The 16,125-nt window shown below is 52.9% G+C and overlaps 3 protein-coding genes across 3 annotated transcripts in view; all 3 read right to left on the bottom strand.

Annotated features, from left to right (window-relative positions):
• The window catches only part of TSPEAR (thrombospondin type laminin G domain and EAR repeats), a 182,433-nt gene that overhangs the window by 19,640 nt on the left and 146,668 nt on the right, over window positions 1–16,125 (bottom strand). Inside the window, exons 3-6 of the mRNA XM_055569798.1 lie at window positions 4,794–5,032; window positions 3,209–3,299; window positions 2,027–2,183; window positions 672–803 (exon numbers count right to left, since the gene is read on the bottom strand). Of these exons, the coding sequence (XP_055425773.1) occupies window positions 672–803; window positions 2,027–2,183; window positions 3,209–3,299; window positions 4,794–5,032 (619 nt within the window). The remainder of the gene's footprint in view (window positions 1–671; window positions 804–2,026; window positions 2,184–3,208; window positions 3,300–4,793; window positions 5,033–16,125) is intronic.
• On the bottom strand, window positions 7,672–8,259 carry LOC129644270 (keratin-associated protein 10-8-like). The gene has a single exon (XM_055569818.1). The coding sequence runs from the start codon at window positions 8,257–8,259 to the stop codon at window positions 7,672–7,674; it is 588 nt and encodes a 195-aa protein (XP_055425793.1).
• On the bottom strand, window positions 14,180–14,881 carry LOC129644265 (keratin-associated protein 10-8-like). Its single transcript, XM_055569813.1, has one exon. It carries the CDS (start codon window positions 14,879–14,881, stop codon window positions 14,180–14,182), a length of 702 nt encoding a protein of 233 aa, XP_055425788.1.

Genomic DNA, 16,125 nt, shown 5'->3' on the forward strand with positions numbered 1-16,125 from the left:
TGATAGAGACATGGAGACTGGTTAAGGCTTCCCAGAGCAGAAGCCCTGATGGACGACATCCGGGAGTGACCCCAGGGCCCTGGGCCATGACCCTTAGCATGAGGTCAGGCGAGTGTCCCTAAGTCCTATACCACCCTCACCTGGAGGCCCAGCAAAGGAGATTCTGGTCCCTGAAATGGGCTTTGGGGCCTGCAGAGCCCCCAGGGACACTTGCTGGATGGAAGTGTCAGGTCCTTACTAGACACTTCACAAGGCTCCAGACTTCCACAAAAAGCTGTGCCTGAATGTGAACTAGAGAGTGGAGGCCATGGCTCCTGGAAGGCCCCCTGCAGTCAGTTCCTATTTCCCAGGGACCCCCACCCTCAGATGGCTCCTCTCCTCACCTCCCTGCCAACAGCCCCACTCTTGGGCTCCAGGCACCATCACATCCCATCTGACCAGAGAGGGAGGAGAGGGTGAGGACAGTGGATGGAGCACCCTGGAGGAGGCCCATGGTCTACCCTAGTTGGGAAGATGGATGAGAGCCTGCCAGCCCACGAGTCAGGCCCAGGAGGGTGCGTGTTTCCAGGTGAAACACTCAAGCTCGCTGCTCTGTGAGGTTCATTCCCTATTCCTACATAACACTGGCTCTGAGAAGACCCCCTAGGCCCCTGGAGACCTGCATGTCTCACCTGCTAACACGGAGACCCACTCGCTGCCCACGCACAGGTATAGCCCCTTGCGGCTGGCGTCGAACCAGAACTGGGCATCCTCCGCTTTGGTGCACGGAGGCCGGGGTCCCAGCGTCACCTTCATGTTGGTTTCTGATGGGGGTGACAAATGTCCTGTGGGTATGTGCTCCCCAGAGGGAGGCGGAGGCAAGGGTGTCAGGTGACCCCTGACCCCTGTACTCCTTCCAGGAACCACTCAGGTCGTAACGAGGCCTCTGGGAGGCAGGGAGACCCGAAAGCCCAGGACTTGCCCTCAGCATCTGTGTACAGGACCTGGACATGCCCCAGAAGTCCAGCCACCTGCCCACCAAGTTCTTCCCCAGACCCTAGCTCCTCTGAGAACCCTCAGTAATCATGCTGCCTTTCTCTTCCCTCCATCTGAGACTCACTGGCACAGGTTCAGCTAACTTCTGTCTGCTTGGTTCTCAGGCACCTTGACCCCCTCATTCCTGGTCATTGCGGCTTCATCCAGGTCCAGCCCTGTCCTAATGATGCCACGTGGCCTCCATACAGTGACTCCCAAGCTGAGACCCCAGTGGCCAGGCGGTGAAACAGAGCATCCTCAACCTCGCCAAGTGCCCGGCAGAGGCCTTGGGAGTCAGACACTTGCTCAAGGCCCAGAAAACACCCCAGAGGTCATGAGACTCTGGGAATTTGGGAATGCTGGCCCAGGACTGGCTCTAACAGCCGACTTGCTCAAGGGGCTTCCCTGACTTGTGAAGCAAGGGCCGTGAGGCTCTGGAAGGAGTCAGGGGTCTCCCCACCTCCCCAGTAGGAGTTGGGGTTGTGGGGGAGAGAGTTTTGGATTCTCCATAGCAGAGGGTATAGCTTAAATAAAGTCAATACTGACTTTACATTGGGGAGGTGCAAACACAAATGAAAGATGCCAGTGCTGGGGACCTTCTAGGCTGAGGGGTCCCAGAAAATAGAACCGAACCTCATGAAGATCAGGGTCCCCACTGGGGGGTTGAGGTTTGGTGTCTGTTGGAGAGGGAAGGGGAGAATGGGCCCCAGATGCTGCTCTGGGAGCATGGCAGGTGGCAGGTGGGAGTCAAGAGAAGGAATTCGTGTCAGCTCAGCCCTGGGTCTCAGGCAGGATGAGCGGTCCATCGAGGGGCACTGTCTGGGGGGGCTTAAGCAGGTGGATCTGAGAGCGTTGTCTGCCTCCCCAGGGAGGGGGTCATCTGCATCAGGCCCCAGCTATCCATTCGTCCACATGATAAGCACCCTCCTGTCTTGTGCCTGGGGAACCTGGGGGCGACCAGGCTCTCAGGGTCTTCTGTCAGTGTGGAGAGGGGTAGCTTTGGCCTACTAACCATAGGGGTATTTTAGCACCTCGTTGTCTTCCGGCTTCCCTGTGAGGCCATGCAGGATAGCAGGGATGGACAGCACAGCGAGCTCAGGATTCACGCAGGGACAGAGCCTCGGGGTAGCATCCGAGCCGGGCAGCAGAACCAGCTGCCTCACCAGGCCCTGCAGAGGGAGGGGCATGGCACTCAGACCTGTGCTGTTGGAGGGCCTGATGACCCCTGGGCTCAGCCTACCCAGACCCTGAGGGAGGGGTGGCCAAGAGAGAGGAGTCTGCCTGTAGGTTAGGGGGCACTGGGAGCAGGGGTTGAGAGCTATGCACAGTTCTAAGGTGATTACACCACAGAACAGGTTCTTCCTGTGGACTGACCTAGAATGACTGGGTGCATTGGTCATTTGTCTGTATGTCCACTTGTCCATCCATCTGTCCACTTATCTGCCCGTCCATCTATTCATCTCTCTGTTCATCCATCCATCTCTTTGTCCAGTCATCCATTCATCCATCCACCCACCCAAATGCCCATTCATCCATCCATCCATCCATCTATACATCCATTTATCTATCTGTTCACCTAGCTGTCCTCCCATCTGTCCATCCACCATCCATCTTTCTATTACTCTGTCCATCCATCTAGCTGTCCATCCATCCATCCATCCATCCAAGCATCCCATTGGTAAAAATTCAGATCTCACCTCTTATGCACAAGGCATGGTTCTCAACACTGGACACAGCAAGAAACAAAAGCCCATATCCTCAGTGAGCAAGGCCCCCCCACCAACACTCTAAGAGGGAGACAGGCAGGCAATGACCAGACACATAACTGGTCTGAAGGAGGTCATGGCTACAAAGACCATCCGGAGAGGGGATGAGAGGGCTGGGTGTGGGGGCATCTTCTCAGGGGTGAGCAAGGCCTTCATGGTACAAGGGCACAAGGCAAGGCCCCAAGGTCACTGGAGTGCACCATGGCAGGACTGGGGACTCACACTTCAGGAGGAGGGCACAGCAGGTGCAAAGGGCCTGTAGGGGAGTGTGCCTGGCTAGCAGGGGTCTCCTCTGACCCCTTATGCTCCCCATTCCCATTTGGCACACACAACTGTTTAATTAGAGCATCGGGGTGCCAGGCCAGTGGTGACAGCCCCCAGGAGCACTGGTGTTGGGAGGGCCTGGTGGGCAGTGCCTCCATCCTTACCGTGAATCGGCCTTTGGTCCTCCTCCGACTGCCAATGAAGAACCGGGCTCCTCGCACAGATAGGGTGGCTGGGAAGGGCATGTCAGCCATTCTGAAAACATTGGAGGGTGGTTTTAGGGCCATGGGAGAGCAGACTCGAAGCCCACTTATGCAGAAAGGACAGCGGGCGGCACCGTGAGGCTGTACCAGTGTCTAGGGGCAGCTGTGACCAGCTCCACCAACTGGGTGCCTTAAATAACAGAAGTGTGTTCCCTCATGGTGCTGGAGGCCAGAAGTTGAGATCAGGGTGTCATCTGGGTGTGTCCCCTCTGAAGACTTGATGGGAGCCTCTTTCAGCTCCCGGAGCTCCTGGCTTCTGACCAAATCGTGTGGCCTCTCTTCTGCTCCTCTTTTCCTCGGGTCACCAGTCACTGACTCAGGGCCGCCCTCCTCCAGCATGACCCCAACTGAGCTCAGTTATCCCAGTAGGGATGCTGCGTCCAAATGATGCCCCATTACTGGTTCGGGCAGATGTGAATTTGGGGGACATGCTTTGCCTCAGGACAGGGTCTTCTACAAAAGCATGTGCTGCAGAAGTGCTCAGTGGCCCCTCTTCATCTCACAGAGGCCTACAGTGACTTCTGTCCACACGGGGTCCCCAGCCTGCCCTCCTCCTCTGAGCCCAGGGCGAAGGGACAAATGGTGTCAGAGTTAGAGGGGGTTCACCTTGTTGGTGACCCAGGGGGTGTAGGAAGATGTGGCCGGAGTTAGGACCGAACAATTTCTAGTCTGGAGCATGCCGGGGGTTGTGTCAAAGCTATGAAGATTGTTCTGTACCTTTAATTGCGAGTTTTGCTGACTATTTATTCCCTCACCCCAGAAAAGGAAACTGAGTCAGAGAGGTTAAATGATGGGTTGAAAGTCACAAAGCAAGACTTGCACCTCAGGACTTCCCTGGCGGTCCAGTGGTTAAGAACCTGCTTTTCAATGCAGGGGACATGGGTTTGATCCCTGGTCTGAGAACTAAGATCCCAAGTCCTGTGGGGCAACTAAGCCTGTGCAACACAACTACGGAGCCCCAGAACTCTGGAGCTAGGGGACACAACTAGACAAGAAGGCCCTGCACCAGGAGGAAAGATCCCACCTGCTGGGGCAACTGAAACCAGACAGAGCCAAAAAAAATACATACATATAGGGGAAGGAAAGCCCTGGGCTGGATCCGGGGCAGCTCCTTTTGGGCCCCTGGTGCCAGAGTTCACCCTGACCTTCCCTGGGCCTTTAAGCGATGCGACCGACTCTTTAGCAGTGCTTTTACTCGGTCAAGTCCAATCCACACAGCGAGGACGCGGGCAGGCTTCGGCTCCCTTCCCACCCGTGCGCCCCCACCCACCGCTTTTCTAGAGGGGCAGCTCCAGGTCCATCAGCTGAGCCTGGCGCTCCTCCTCCAGCCTGACCGCATCCGCCAGGGCTCAGGCCCTAGGCCCGGGTCCACGAGTGCACTGTGAGCTGTCCTGGGGCGGCCACATGTACCGGCTGGCTGTGTGGATCCACCTTGCCAGGCAGCACACAGCCCCACGCGACCCTCTCAGGGTGTCGCAGTACCTACATGTCCACGGCGGGGCCGCAGTCCGTAGTGAGCGAAAAGGAGCCCTCGGATACGGCCAAGACCAGCACGTGCCACTGGCCGTCCACCAGAGCCGGGCTGCGGAAGGACACGCGGGTCTGCCAGGCGCCTACCCCGTCCTCGCTGAGGAAGAGGAAGTGCAGCTGGGTGGGCGAGTAGCGCAGGCCCAGCAGCAGCGAGTCCCGCTCCTCCGCCACCACCGCCAGCAGGTACTCGTTCTTCTGCAAGAGAGGGGGCGGGGGTGGGGCGGGGCAGGTGAGGGGGCGTGGCGGATGAAGGGGCAGGGCAGGTGAGGGGTTGGGGGCGGGCAAGCGAAGGGCCAGGGTGGGTGAAGTGGCAGGTGAGGGGCAAGTGAAGCTGCGGGGCAGGTGAGGGGTGGCGGGGGCGGAGCAGGTGAGGGGGCGGAGCAGGCAAGGGAGCAGGACTGGTGAAGGGGCAGGGGAGGGGAGCAGGTGGGGGCAGGTGAGAGCGGGGGCTCCAGACTGTAGTGCCTGAGGCAGTAACCAGAGTCTGTGATAAAACCAAACCAACCGCTCGAGTCCCTGAGGACAGCTACTGTCGGTGAAACAGAAAACTGCGTGTTGGCGAGGATGTGGGGAAATTGGAGGCCCTGTGCACTGTTGGTGGGGATGGAAAATGGAGTAGTGGTAATACTAATAAAAAACAGAAAGGAACGTTGGGGTACATGTGCCTTTTTGAACTGTGGATTTCTCAGTGTATATGCTGTCCAATTAAGAAATTAAAAAATAAAACAATAAGGAGACTCCTCAAAAAATTTATGTGGAATTACCATCTGACTTAGCAATTCCACTTTTGGCAGACACCCCAAAGGACTGAGAGCAGTGTCCAGAAGAGCCAATTGTACACCCCTGTTCTTACCTGCATTACTCTCAATAGTTAAAACGTCACAATAACCAGTGTCCATCAATGAAGAAACGGATTAGTAAGATGTGGTGCATTCATGCAAGGAGATATTATTCAACCTTAAAAAGGAAGTTCTGACATCAATGTGGATAAACCTTGAGGACATTACGCTGGGTGATGTAAGCCAGTCACAGAAGGACAGCTAGTGTACAATGCACTCATATGAGACCGCTGAAGGGGTCAGAGTCAGAGACAGAAAGTGGAGTGGGTACCAGGGGCTGGGGGGTGTTGGGGAGCTATTATTCAGTGTCTGTAGAGGTCCATTTTGGGGAGGATGAAAAAGGTTCTGGAGGTGGGCAGTGGTGATCACTGCACAACAGTGACTGTCCTTACTGCCACTGAACCACACACTTAAAAAGGGCTAGAAGGGAAATGCCACTTTACATGTGTTTTCCCACAATTTTAAAAACCTCTCACAACCCGCATGATCACCATCTCCAAACACCAGCAACCCCAGCTGAGCATCACTTTCCAGCTTGAACCACAGAGAGACCATACATACTTGACTGTTTGTTAATGCAACTTAGAGTCTGTTCATTTCTAGCCTAAAAATAAAGAAGGCTGAGTGCCAAAGACTTGATGCTTTCAAATTGTGGTGCTGGAGAAGACTCTTGAGAGTTCCTTGGACAGCGAGGAGATCAAACCAGTCAATCGTAAAGGAAATAAGCCCTGAATATTCACAGGAAGGACTGATGCTGAAGCTGAAGCGCCAATACTTTGGCCACCTGATGCGAAGAGCTGACTCACTGGAAAAAGACCCTGGTGATGGGAAAGAATGAGGGCAAAAGGAGAAGGGGGTGACAGAGAATGAGATGGTTGGATGGCATCACCAACTCAACAGACATGAGTTTGAGCAAACTCTGGGAAAGAGTGAAGGACAGGGAAGCCTGGCATGCTGCAGTCCATGGAGTCACAAAGAGTCGGACACAACTTAACGACTGAACAACAATTTCTAGCCTGATATCACAAAAAGGTAAAGAACTGAAAATGATTAAATCTGCATGCTAAGCAGATATGTAAAATATAGAATATAATCTTTTAGCAAGTCTTTGCCCATGTGAAAGTATGAGTGAAATTTCAAGCAAGTATTACACTAAAACAGAAAGCCTTCATGGTCCTCAAGTTTAACACCTAATTTAGTAACATCCATGTGAACAGTTTGGGTCACTTGGCCTCTGGCCACTCCGGCGCCAAGGGAACACTTGTGGCCCCTGTGTTTATCTTCCCCTAGAAGGGATCTCCAGAAGCCACCTCTCAGGAGTGTGTGCCTGAGGGCACAGTGGGACAAAATGCTCACAGTGGTGGTTGGGGCAAGACAGGGGTTGGGAAAGACGCTGACGTCACAGCAAGTACATCTGGGCTGGACAGGTACCTCCACTCCCCCCACGTTCACCTCCCAGGACCACAGGACCTGAGCAACCTGGTCCTTCCCAGCGAGGGCAGGAGCCCCACCCAGTGTTCCTGCCCAGAGGAGTCAGGCCACTGCCCTTCCAGTGGCTTGTCACTCACCCCCTAGAAATACTTGTAGCTGGAGAAGACCAGTGTCTGGTCAAAACCCTGGGTTTACCCTCAGTGAAGGTGAGATGAACGGATCAGATCAGGTGATGAACTGAGTTTATTTATCCCAGTGCCCAAGGGGGTGCACCCAAGGTTGGAAGTCGAGGCCAAGTGACCCAGACAGAGGACCTGGAGGGGTAGGGGGACAATGACCCAGAGACAGCTGGAGGCGATTCCTGGGAGGCAGGAGCCCTGGGAGCTGTGAGGTTGGGGTTCCTGGGGCAGGAGTGAGAGGTCAGTCAGTCAGGACAGTGGAGACATTGGGGAACCTGTCCTGAGTGAGGGCAGCCACCCAGCTCACGTCAGGACAGAGGGAGGCTGGGAGGACTGAGTCACAGGTGGGACCTGAGGCTGGCTGGCCCACAAGTGATGTGCCAGGTCAGCAGCAGGGTTCTAGGGCTGAGACGGGGACACAGCAGGCTGGGCGGGAGCATGTAGGCTGGCAGAGGAGGGACACAGAGGAGGCCGGGCGGCAGCAGCTTGGCTGGCAGGAGGAAATGGGCACGTAGCAGGCGGGGCAGCACACAGGGCGGCAGAGAAGGGACACGGAGGAGGAAGGTCTGCAGCACGATGAGGGGGCTGAGCAAGGGGAGGCCTCACAGCACACGGGCCTGCAGCAGACAGGCTTGGAGCAGACGGGCCTGCAGCAGACAGGTGTGCAGCAGACAGGGGTGCAGCAGACAGGGGTGCAGCGGACAGGCCTGCAGCAGACGGGCCTGCAGCAGACAGGTGTGCAGCAGACAGGCCTGCAGCAGACGGGCTCACAGCAGGCCTGCTGGCAGGGGGAGGAGCTATTGCAGGCTGGCTGGCAGCAGGGGCTGGACTCGCAGCTCACTGGGGCGCAGAGGAGGGTCAGGCGGGGGGCCGGGGCACAGCAGCTGGGGGCACAGCAGGGGGGCTCGCAGCAGCTCTCTGGACAGTCATACATCAGGTCGCTGGAGCAGACGGACAGGGTGGAGGCTGCCATGGTGGAGACGGTGGGGCTGGAGGAGGGTTTGAGTGTGTGTGAGTGTAGAGCTGTGTGTGTGAGGTGCTTGGAATGCAGGGCTTTTATACCTGGCCCCTGGCTTGTGTTGTCCCCATAGGAGACTCCCAGGCCCTCCCTTCCTTGTTGGGGTTGAGAGCTGGTGGCAGGAGCCCCTCATTAGTGCTGGCGTAGTTTCCACAATTGTTTTCACTCATTAAACCCGTGAGCGTAAATATCCCATGTTGCAGGATGTTTTCCCATTTCTCCTTTGTTTGGCTCCAGAAAAGATACAGAAAATATCTGAGGTAAGATCCTACATGAAATGAACCCTGAATATTCACTGGAAGGACTGACGCTGAAGCTGAAGCTCCAATCGTTTGGCCACTGATTCAAAGAGCTGACTCATTAGAAAAGATCCTGGTGCTGGGCAAGATTAAAGCAGGAGGAGAAGGGGACAACAGCGGACAAGTTGGTTAGATGGCAACATTGATTCAATGGACATGAGTCTGATCAAGCTCTGGGAGATGGTGAAGGACAGGGAAGCCTGTTGTGCTGTAGTCCATGGGGCCACGAAGAATGGGACACGACTGAGCAACTGAAAAACAGGAACAATGCTGAGTGAAGGAAGGAAGGAAAGAAGTTTCCTCAGTAAGGAAGTTTCTGTAAATAGATGAGGAAGCCCAGGCACAGAGACGTTAAGCAGCCATCTCCAGGTCACACAGCCCAAAGTATTGAGCCGGTAACAGGCAGGAAGGCCAGGGGTCTCCAAATGGAGGAAATAGGCTGCAAGCGTCAGACATTTTTATCTCTCTTAAGCAGCAGAAGGAAACAAACTAGTGATATTTTTTCCTTCTCTATACAAATTTAAAAGGAGGTTTCTCTTAAAATACTGTGTTGCCATAATGACACCTGGTTTCACCTGAAGTTAACTATTCTCAAACCTAGAGTTAACCAATGCATTTTTCTTATGGAAATGTTTGTCTTAAGCTATGTTAATGTGCTGTGCATTTACCCCAGACTCTGTCTTCAAGTCGGTTCTGCCTAATGGCTCAGAACCTACTTGACAAACCAGTATGTTATACTCAGATATTGTTCCCCTAATCTATGTAAATGAAACTATTTGTATGGTAATCTGCCCTTCTGCAAGATTTAGGTCAATCGTTTTATGGCCCGGGATGAATCATCTGGTGCCAAGATTATCCCAAAATGCATCTTATGGATGAGGGGCCTGGTGCCATTCTAAGTTTAAAGACATTCCTTTCTTTCATTAACAGACTGCTAGTGACTATATAACATCCAGCTGAAGACTAGCAGGGGGGTACTTTTTCTGCCCCCTTCTGATGCCTATGTCAGAAACTTTCTCTATCTCCTTTATACTTTAATAAAACTTTATTATGCAAAGCTCTGAGCGATCAAGCCTCGTCTCTGGCCCTGGATTGAATTCTTCTCCTCTGGAGGCCAAGAATCCTGGCGTCTTTTCGTTCAGCAACAACCTTTCATCATCAGGACTGGGACTGGATGCCAGCCATCTGTATATAGGATTGAGGCTCTTACCCAGGCCTTCCCCCAGGCCAACTTCAGTGCTACACGCAGAAGGAAGCATGTGTCCAAGGAAATTTAGCACCAGGCAGCTGAGCTGAAAATTTACAACAGAGGCGGGAAAGAGCAAAATTAACACCACAGAAAATCAACTCTGTGGTTTTCAGCACACTGCTAGTTCCTCCAAACTACAGAGGTAAAGTATGCATGCTTGCTCAGGGGCACAGTCGTGTCCGTCTCTTTGTGACCCCATGGACAGTAGCCCGCCAGGTTCCTCTGTCCATGGCATTCTCCAGGCAAGAATACTGGAGTGAGGTGCCACTTCTTACTCCAACAGAGGTAAAGCATAAATCCCCAAATATGATGAGAGAAAATGTAATAAACAGACCATGTGTTTCACTGACAACAAATGTGATCACACAGTTGCTAACAAGGAAGAAGGAAGAGCTAGGATAGAACAGTAAAGACAGGACTGAACATGAACCATTCTGAGCTGAGCGCACCAAGGTGCGTGTGTTTGGACTGGAAGGGCCTCATGAATTCAACAGCATTGGAGTTTTAGAGCCCACCCTAGTCATACATTGGCAGAACTGAATGAAGGGCAGCTCCATCTCCAGGCAGGAAGAAACGGCCGACAGTCTGGAAATGAACCCTGACCAGTCGGACCCCATACCTCTCTCACCAAACAGTGAAAGACACAGAGCTCTGGGGGAACACTGGGGACCAAGACTGATTTTTTTCTTTTTTCAAATTATTACAGCATTCTCCTGCACTGGCAGGCCAAGTCTTTACCAATAGTGCCACCTGGGAAGCCCCTTATATCTTTCTCAAGTAAAGAGAACAGCAGTGTATTTTCACATAAGCAAGAGCTTGGAAAACACTCTACTCATGTTTCTCTCTTGGAGAAACATTTAAAGAAACAAGACAAATGATGGGACTCCCCTGGAGGTCCAGTGGTTAAGGATCCACCTTCCAGTGCATGGGGTGTGGGTTCAGTCCCTGGTCAGGGTGCCGAGATGCCCAGCCCTCAGCCAGAAAAACCGAAACACAAAAAAGAAGCAATGTGGTAACAAATTCAATAAAGACTTTAAAATGGCCCATGTTAAAAAAGTCTTAAACACAAAAACAGAAACAAAGAAGACAAACCGCCCAAGTGATGTAGCATACAGGAGCACATGGGGAATTAGGCAGGTGTCAGTGCGAAGAATTGATGCTTTTGAACTGTGGTGTTGGAGAAGACTCTTGAGAGTCCCTTGGACTGCAAGGAGATCCAACCAGTCCATTCTAAAGATCAGTCCTGGGTGTTCTTTGGAAGGACTGATGCCAAAGTTGAAACTCCAATACTTTGGCCACCTCGTGTGAAGAGTTGACTCATTGGAAAAGACTCTGATGCTGGGAGGGATTGGGGGCAGGAGGAGAAGGGGACAACAGAGAATGAGATGGCTGGATGGCATCACCAACTCAGTGGACATGAGTTTGAGTGAACTCCTGGAACTGGTGATGGACAGGAAGGCCTGGTGTGCTGCGATTCATGGGGTCGCAAAGAGTTGGACAGGACTGACCGACTGAACTGAACTGAAGTGAACTGAGGTTAGAAGAAAAGGAAGAAAAGTCTAAACAGAGTTTAGACTTTAGGGTTCTGTTGGTACATACAATGTCTGATCCTTCCCAGGCAGTGACCCTGGTGAGGTTCTGATACTTTATTAATATCAAGTGTATTGAAACGCTAAGCTTTTGGATTGTTGTTGTTGTTCAGTCGCTAAGTTAAGTCCAATTCTTTGTGACCCTATGGACTGCAGCACGCTAGGCTCCTCTGTCCTCCACTGTCTCCTAGAGTTTGCTCAAATTCATACCCACTGAGTCGATGATGCTATCTAAGCATCTCACCCTCTGCCTCTCTCTATTCCATTTGCCATCTATCTTTCCCAACATTAGAGTCTTTTCTAATGAGTCAGCTCTTCCCATCAGGTGGCCAAAGTATTGGATCTTCAGCTTTAGCATCAGTCCTTCCAATGAATAGTCAGGCTTGATCTCCTTGCTGTCCAAGGGACTCTCAAGAGTCTTTTCCAACACTACAGTTCAAAAGCATCAATTCTTTGGTGCTCAGCCTTCTTTATAGTCCAACTCTCACATCCATACATGACCACTGGAAAAACGACAGCTTTGACTGGACAGACCTTTGTTGGCGAAGTAATGTCTCTGCTTCTTAATATGCTGTCTAGGTTGGTCATAGCCTTTCTTCTAAGGAGCAAGCATCTTTTAATTTCATGGCTGCAGTCACCATCTGCAGTGATTTTGGAGCCCCCAGAAATAAAGTCTGTCACTGTTTCCATTGTTTCCCCATCTATTTCCCATGAAATGATGGGACCAGATGCCATGATCTTAGTTTTTTGAATGCTGAGTTTCATGTCAGCTTTATCACTCTCCTCTTTCACCCTCATCAAGAGGCTCTTTAGTTTCTCTTCACTTTCTGCCATAAAGGTGGTATCATCTGCATCACTGAGCTTGTTGATATTTCTCCTAGCCATCTTGATTCCAGCTTGTACTTCTTCCCGCCTGGCATTTTGCATGATGTACTCTGCATATAAGCTAAATAAGCAGGATGACAATATACAGCCTTGATACTCCTTTCCCAATTTGGAACCAGTCCACTGTTACATATCCAGTTCTAATCATGGCTCTTGACCCACATACATGTTTCTCAGGACACAGGTAGGGTGGTCTGGTATTCCCGTCTCTTTAAACATTTGGCATATATTGGGTTAATAAAATGTAATTAAATAAACTCTACCTGTCTTTTTTCACTTTTAAATGTGGCTATTATAACAGTTGGGCTTCCCCTGTGGCTCAGCAGTAAAGTATTTGCTGCCAGCAGGAACTGCAAAAGACACAGATTTGACCTCTGGGTCAGGAAGAGCCCCTGGTGGAGGGCATAGAAACCCACTCCTGTACTCTCACCTGGAGAAGCTCATGGACAGAAGAGTCGGGCAGGTTACAGCCCATAAGGTCACAAAGAATCAGACATGCTTGAAGCAACTCAGCACACATGCATGCATATTATAATAGGTACAATTACATATGAGGCCCCCAGTCAAGGCCCTTCACACTGCCCCGCAGGTGCCTACCCAGCACTGTCCTAAAGGGCCAGGGTATGTCCCTCCTCCTGGTATTCCCCCAGAGGGATAGCTGCCTTAATACTTGAATTCCTGAGGGCATCGCCCAGCGAGCACCTGCCATTTCCAAATAGCCCATCCCCTTTGGCTGTCAGTCCCTGTGATGGATAGTTTAAAGGGTCAACTGACCAGGCCACGGTGCCCAGTTGTCTGGGTAAACATTGCTGGATGTCATGACACAGTTGCTTCTTAGATGAGAACAATACTGAAATCAGTGGACTAGGAGTAAAACAGATTGCCCTTCAAAATGTGAGTGGGCTACACCCAAGAGTTGAAGACCTTGAGAACAGACTGAGGCCCCCCAAGGAGAAAGAGATTCTACCAGCTGGTCGTCTGTAGCTGCAACACCAACTCTTCCCAGGAAGCTCACCCTGCAGATTTGGGTCTTGCCCGCCTCCAAACTGTGTGAGCCAGCTCCTCAACATCAGTCTCTGCATACGTGCACATGTCTTATGGGTTCTTTCTCTGGAGAACCTGACTCACACAGGCTCCCAACATCACCACATGTGGCTCTCACCATCCAGACCTTCGCACACAGAGGGAAGCACTCACACTCCTGTCCAGGGCACTTGGGAATGGCTGGCACCAGCCTGTCTGAAGCTGTTTCTGGAGTAAGCTTTACATATTCAAGGCAGATGTTTACTAAACGGGGTCTTCTTTGTCCCTAGTGAGGCCCCATGTTCCCAGTGTGCAAGCCTGAGGCCTGAACATATGCCCCACTGCCACCCCATCACTCACTTCATGCAGGGGTCTACAGGTGAGCAGGATATTATGGACTGGAGGCTGCAGTCGAACTATGGCCTCAGGACACCCTGGCAGAGAGTAGCAGAGCGTGGTTAGCCGTGTCTGATGATGTTACTGTCCTGGATGCAACTCAAGGCCAGGTTTCTAAACCAGCCCAGACCACTCTCCACAACAAAGGTCTTTCCCAGGGTTTGAAAGATATGCACTCAAGGCACAGAGAGGGCATGACAATGACTTTATTTGTTAACAGACAGACCCCTCACCTAGGCCAGGACAAAATCCATGACCAAGAAGGATGGAGAGCCGCATGCTGGCTGACACTCAGGGCCTGGAGGGAACCAGGAGCCAGCCCAGGCTGCTCACAGGAAATTCTGGGGCAGAAGGAGACCCGAGACTGGCATAAGGCTACAGAAATTTCAGGTGAAAGTCAGCGTTGGCCCTGGAAGGAGTTGCAATGTGCCAGGTCAGCAATAGGGCTCTGGGGCCGAGGTTGGGACGCAGCAAGCAGGGCGGGGGCACGCAGGCCGGCAGAGCAGGTACACGCTGGAGGCCGGGCGACAGCAGCTGGGCTGGCAGGAGGAGGTGGGCACACAGCAGGCAGGGCGGCACACAGGACGGCAGAGGAGGGACACGGAGGAGGAGGGTTTGCAACTGACCGAGGAGCAGGGGTTGGGCTGGCAGCACAAGGAGGATGAGCAGGGGGAGGACTCACAGCAGACAGGCCTGTAGCAGACAGGCCTGCAGCAGAGAGGTGTGCAGCAGACGGGCCTGCAGCAGACAGGTGTGCAGCAGACGGGCCTGCAGCAGACAGGTGTGCAGCAGACGGGCCTGCAGCAGACGGGCTCACAGCAGGCCTGCTGGCAGGGGGAGGAGGTGCAGCAGGAGGGCTGGCAGCTAGACTGCTGGCAGGACGAGGCCAGGCAGGAGCTGCTGCAGGCTGGCTGGCAGCAGGGGCTGGACTCGCAGCTCACTGGGGTGCAGAGGAGGGTCAGGTGGGGGGCCGGGGCGCAGCAGCTGGGGGCACAGCAGGGGGGCTCGCAGCAGCTCTCTGGACAGTCGTCCACCTGCCAGGAGGAGCCGGTGCAGGAGTCACAGGACCCGGGCAGGCAGACCCGGCTGCTGTAGCTCAGGTCACTGGAGCAGACAGACAGGGCAGAGGAAGCCATGGTGGAGGCGGTGGGGCTGGAGGAGGGTGAGGATGTGAATGTGTGAGTGAGTGAGTGTGTGAGCACGGCTCAGGGCTGTGGGCCTTTTATACCCCGTCCAGGTGTGTGTTGGGCCAGCTGAAGGCTCCCTGAGGCTTCCCTTTCCTTGTTGGTGTTTTGAGCCCCTATTACTTCTTGTTTATTTACACAAGAGTTTGCTGCTTGTATAATGCATGCCCTGGTTGAGGGCTGGATCACCCCTGAGCTGTGTGAGGGTCTCTAAGCAAACACAGGACTTCTCTAGGGTCCCGGAGCCCCACCCGTGTGTGCCTGCAGGCTCTCCCCTCCCACCTGTCCATGGCTCTGCAGGGGACTGGCTGTGAACCCCCGTCTCAGAGACTTGGCATCGCAGGGCTCAAAGTTGGGACGGTGCTGCCACCTGCTGTAGGACGTCCCTCTCAAGCACCAGGGCTCAACAGTGGACAGACCAGCCAAAGGGAGAAGGAGCGAGTGAGAAGAACCAAGACATGTCTCAAGCACAGAGCAGGATGGAGGAAAGGTCCAGCTGCGTCAGACGAGGTCTCCAGGGATAGAATGTGTGCAGCAATGGGAGAAACAGAACGTTTTCCAGAGAGAAGGGAAAGAAACATGGTGCTTCGGATTTGGATCTTTGACCGAACACAGTTCAAGATGAATGGAAAACGGTGCGTATCTGACACACTGGTGAAATGTCTGACGCCAAATACGAGGAAACAGCCTAAAAGCTTCCAGAGAGTTTGGCATCCGACTTCGCTCAGCCAGTCAACATACCTGAAGACAGTGCAACCAACTCTTGAAAGTCTGAGAAAAGTGGATTATCAGGCGGATGGAGATTAGAACATTTTAGATAAGACAGCTATTCTGAAAAGAAGCCACTCGTACAGTATCTACAAAAACCACCTTGAGAGTACATGGTCCAGAAAAAGAGCGAGCCCAAAGGCAGGCAGAATATAAAAAAGAATAATAAAGAACAACAAAGTCAGCAAAAAGCAGACAGAGGGAGAGGAGGTCCATCGGCTTGACCCTGTAGAAGCAAGTGCCTGATGGCTGCCCCACCCCTCTGGCCTTTGACAGACTCTTTCCCGTTTGCAGGCCTCTGAGTTTGACCAATGCAGACACACCTCCATCAGACCATAGAGGCCCTCAAACTCCTGTTCCACTGGAATCAGCTTCTCCTTCGGTCCAAAGCCCCAGGCAAGTGCTGATTCAAAATCACTGCCGTTGTG

This window comes from Bubalus kerabau, chromosome 2 (genome assembly GCF_029407905.1).
Source record: "Bubalus kerabau isolate K-KA32 ecotype Philippines breed swamp buffalo chromosome 2, PCC_UOA_SB_1v2, whole genome shotgun sequence".
NCBI classification, from domain to species: Eukaryota; Metazoa; Chordata; class Mammalia; order Artiodactyla; family Bovidae; genus Bubalus; species Bubalus kerabau.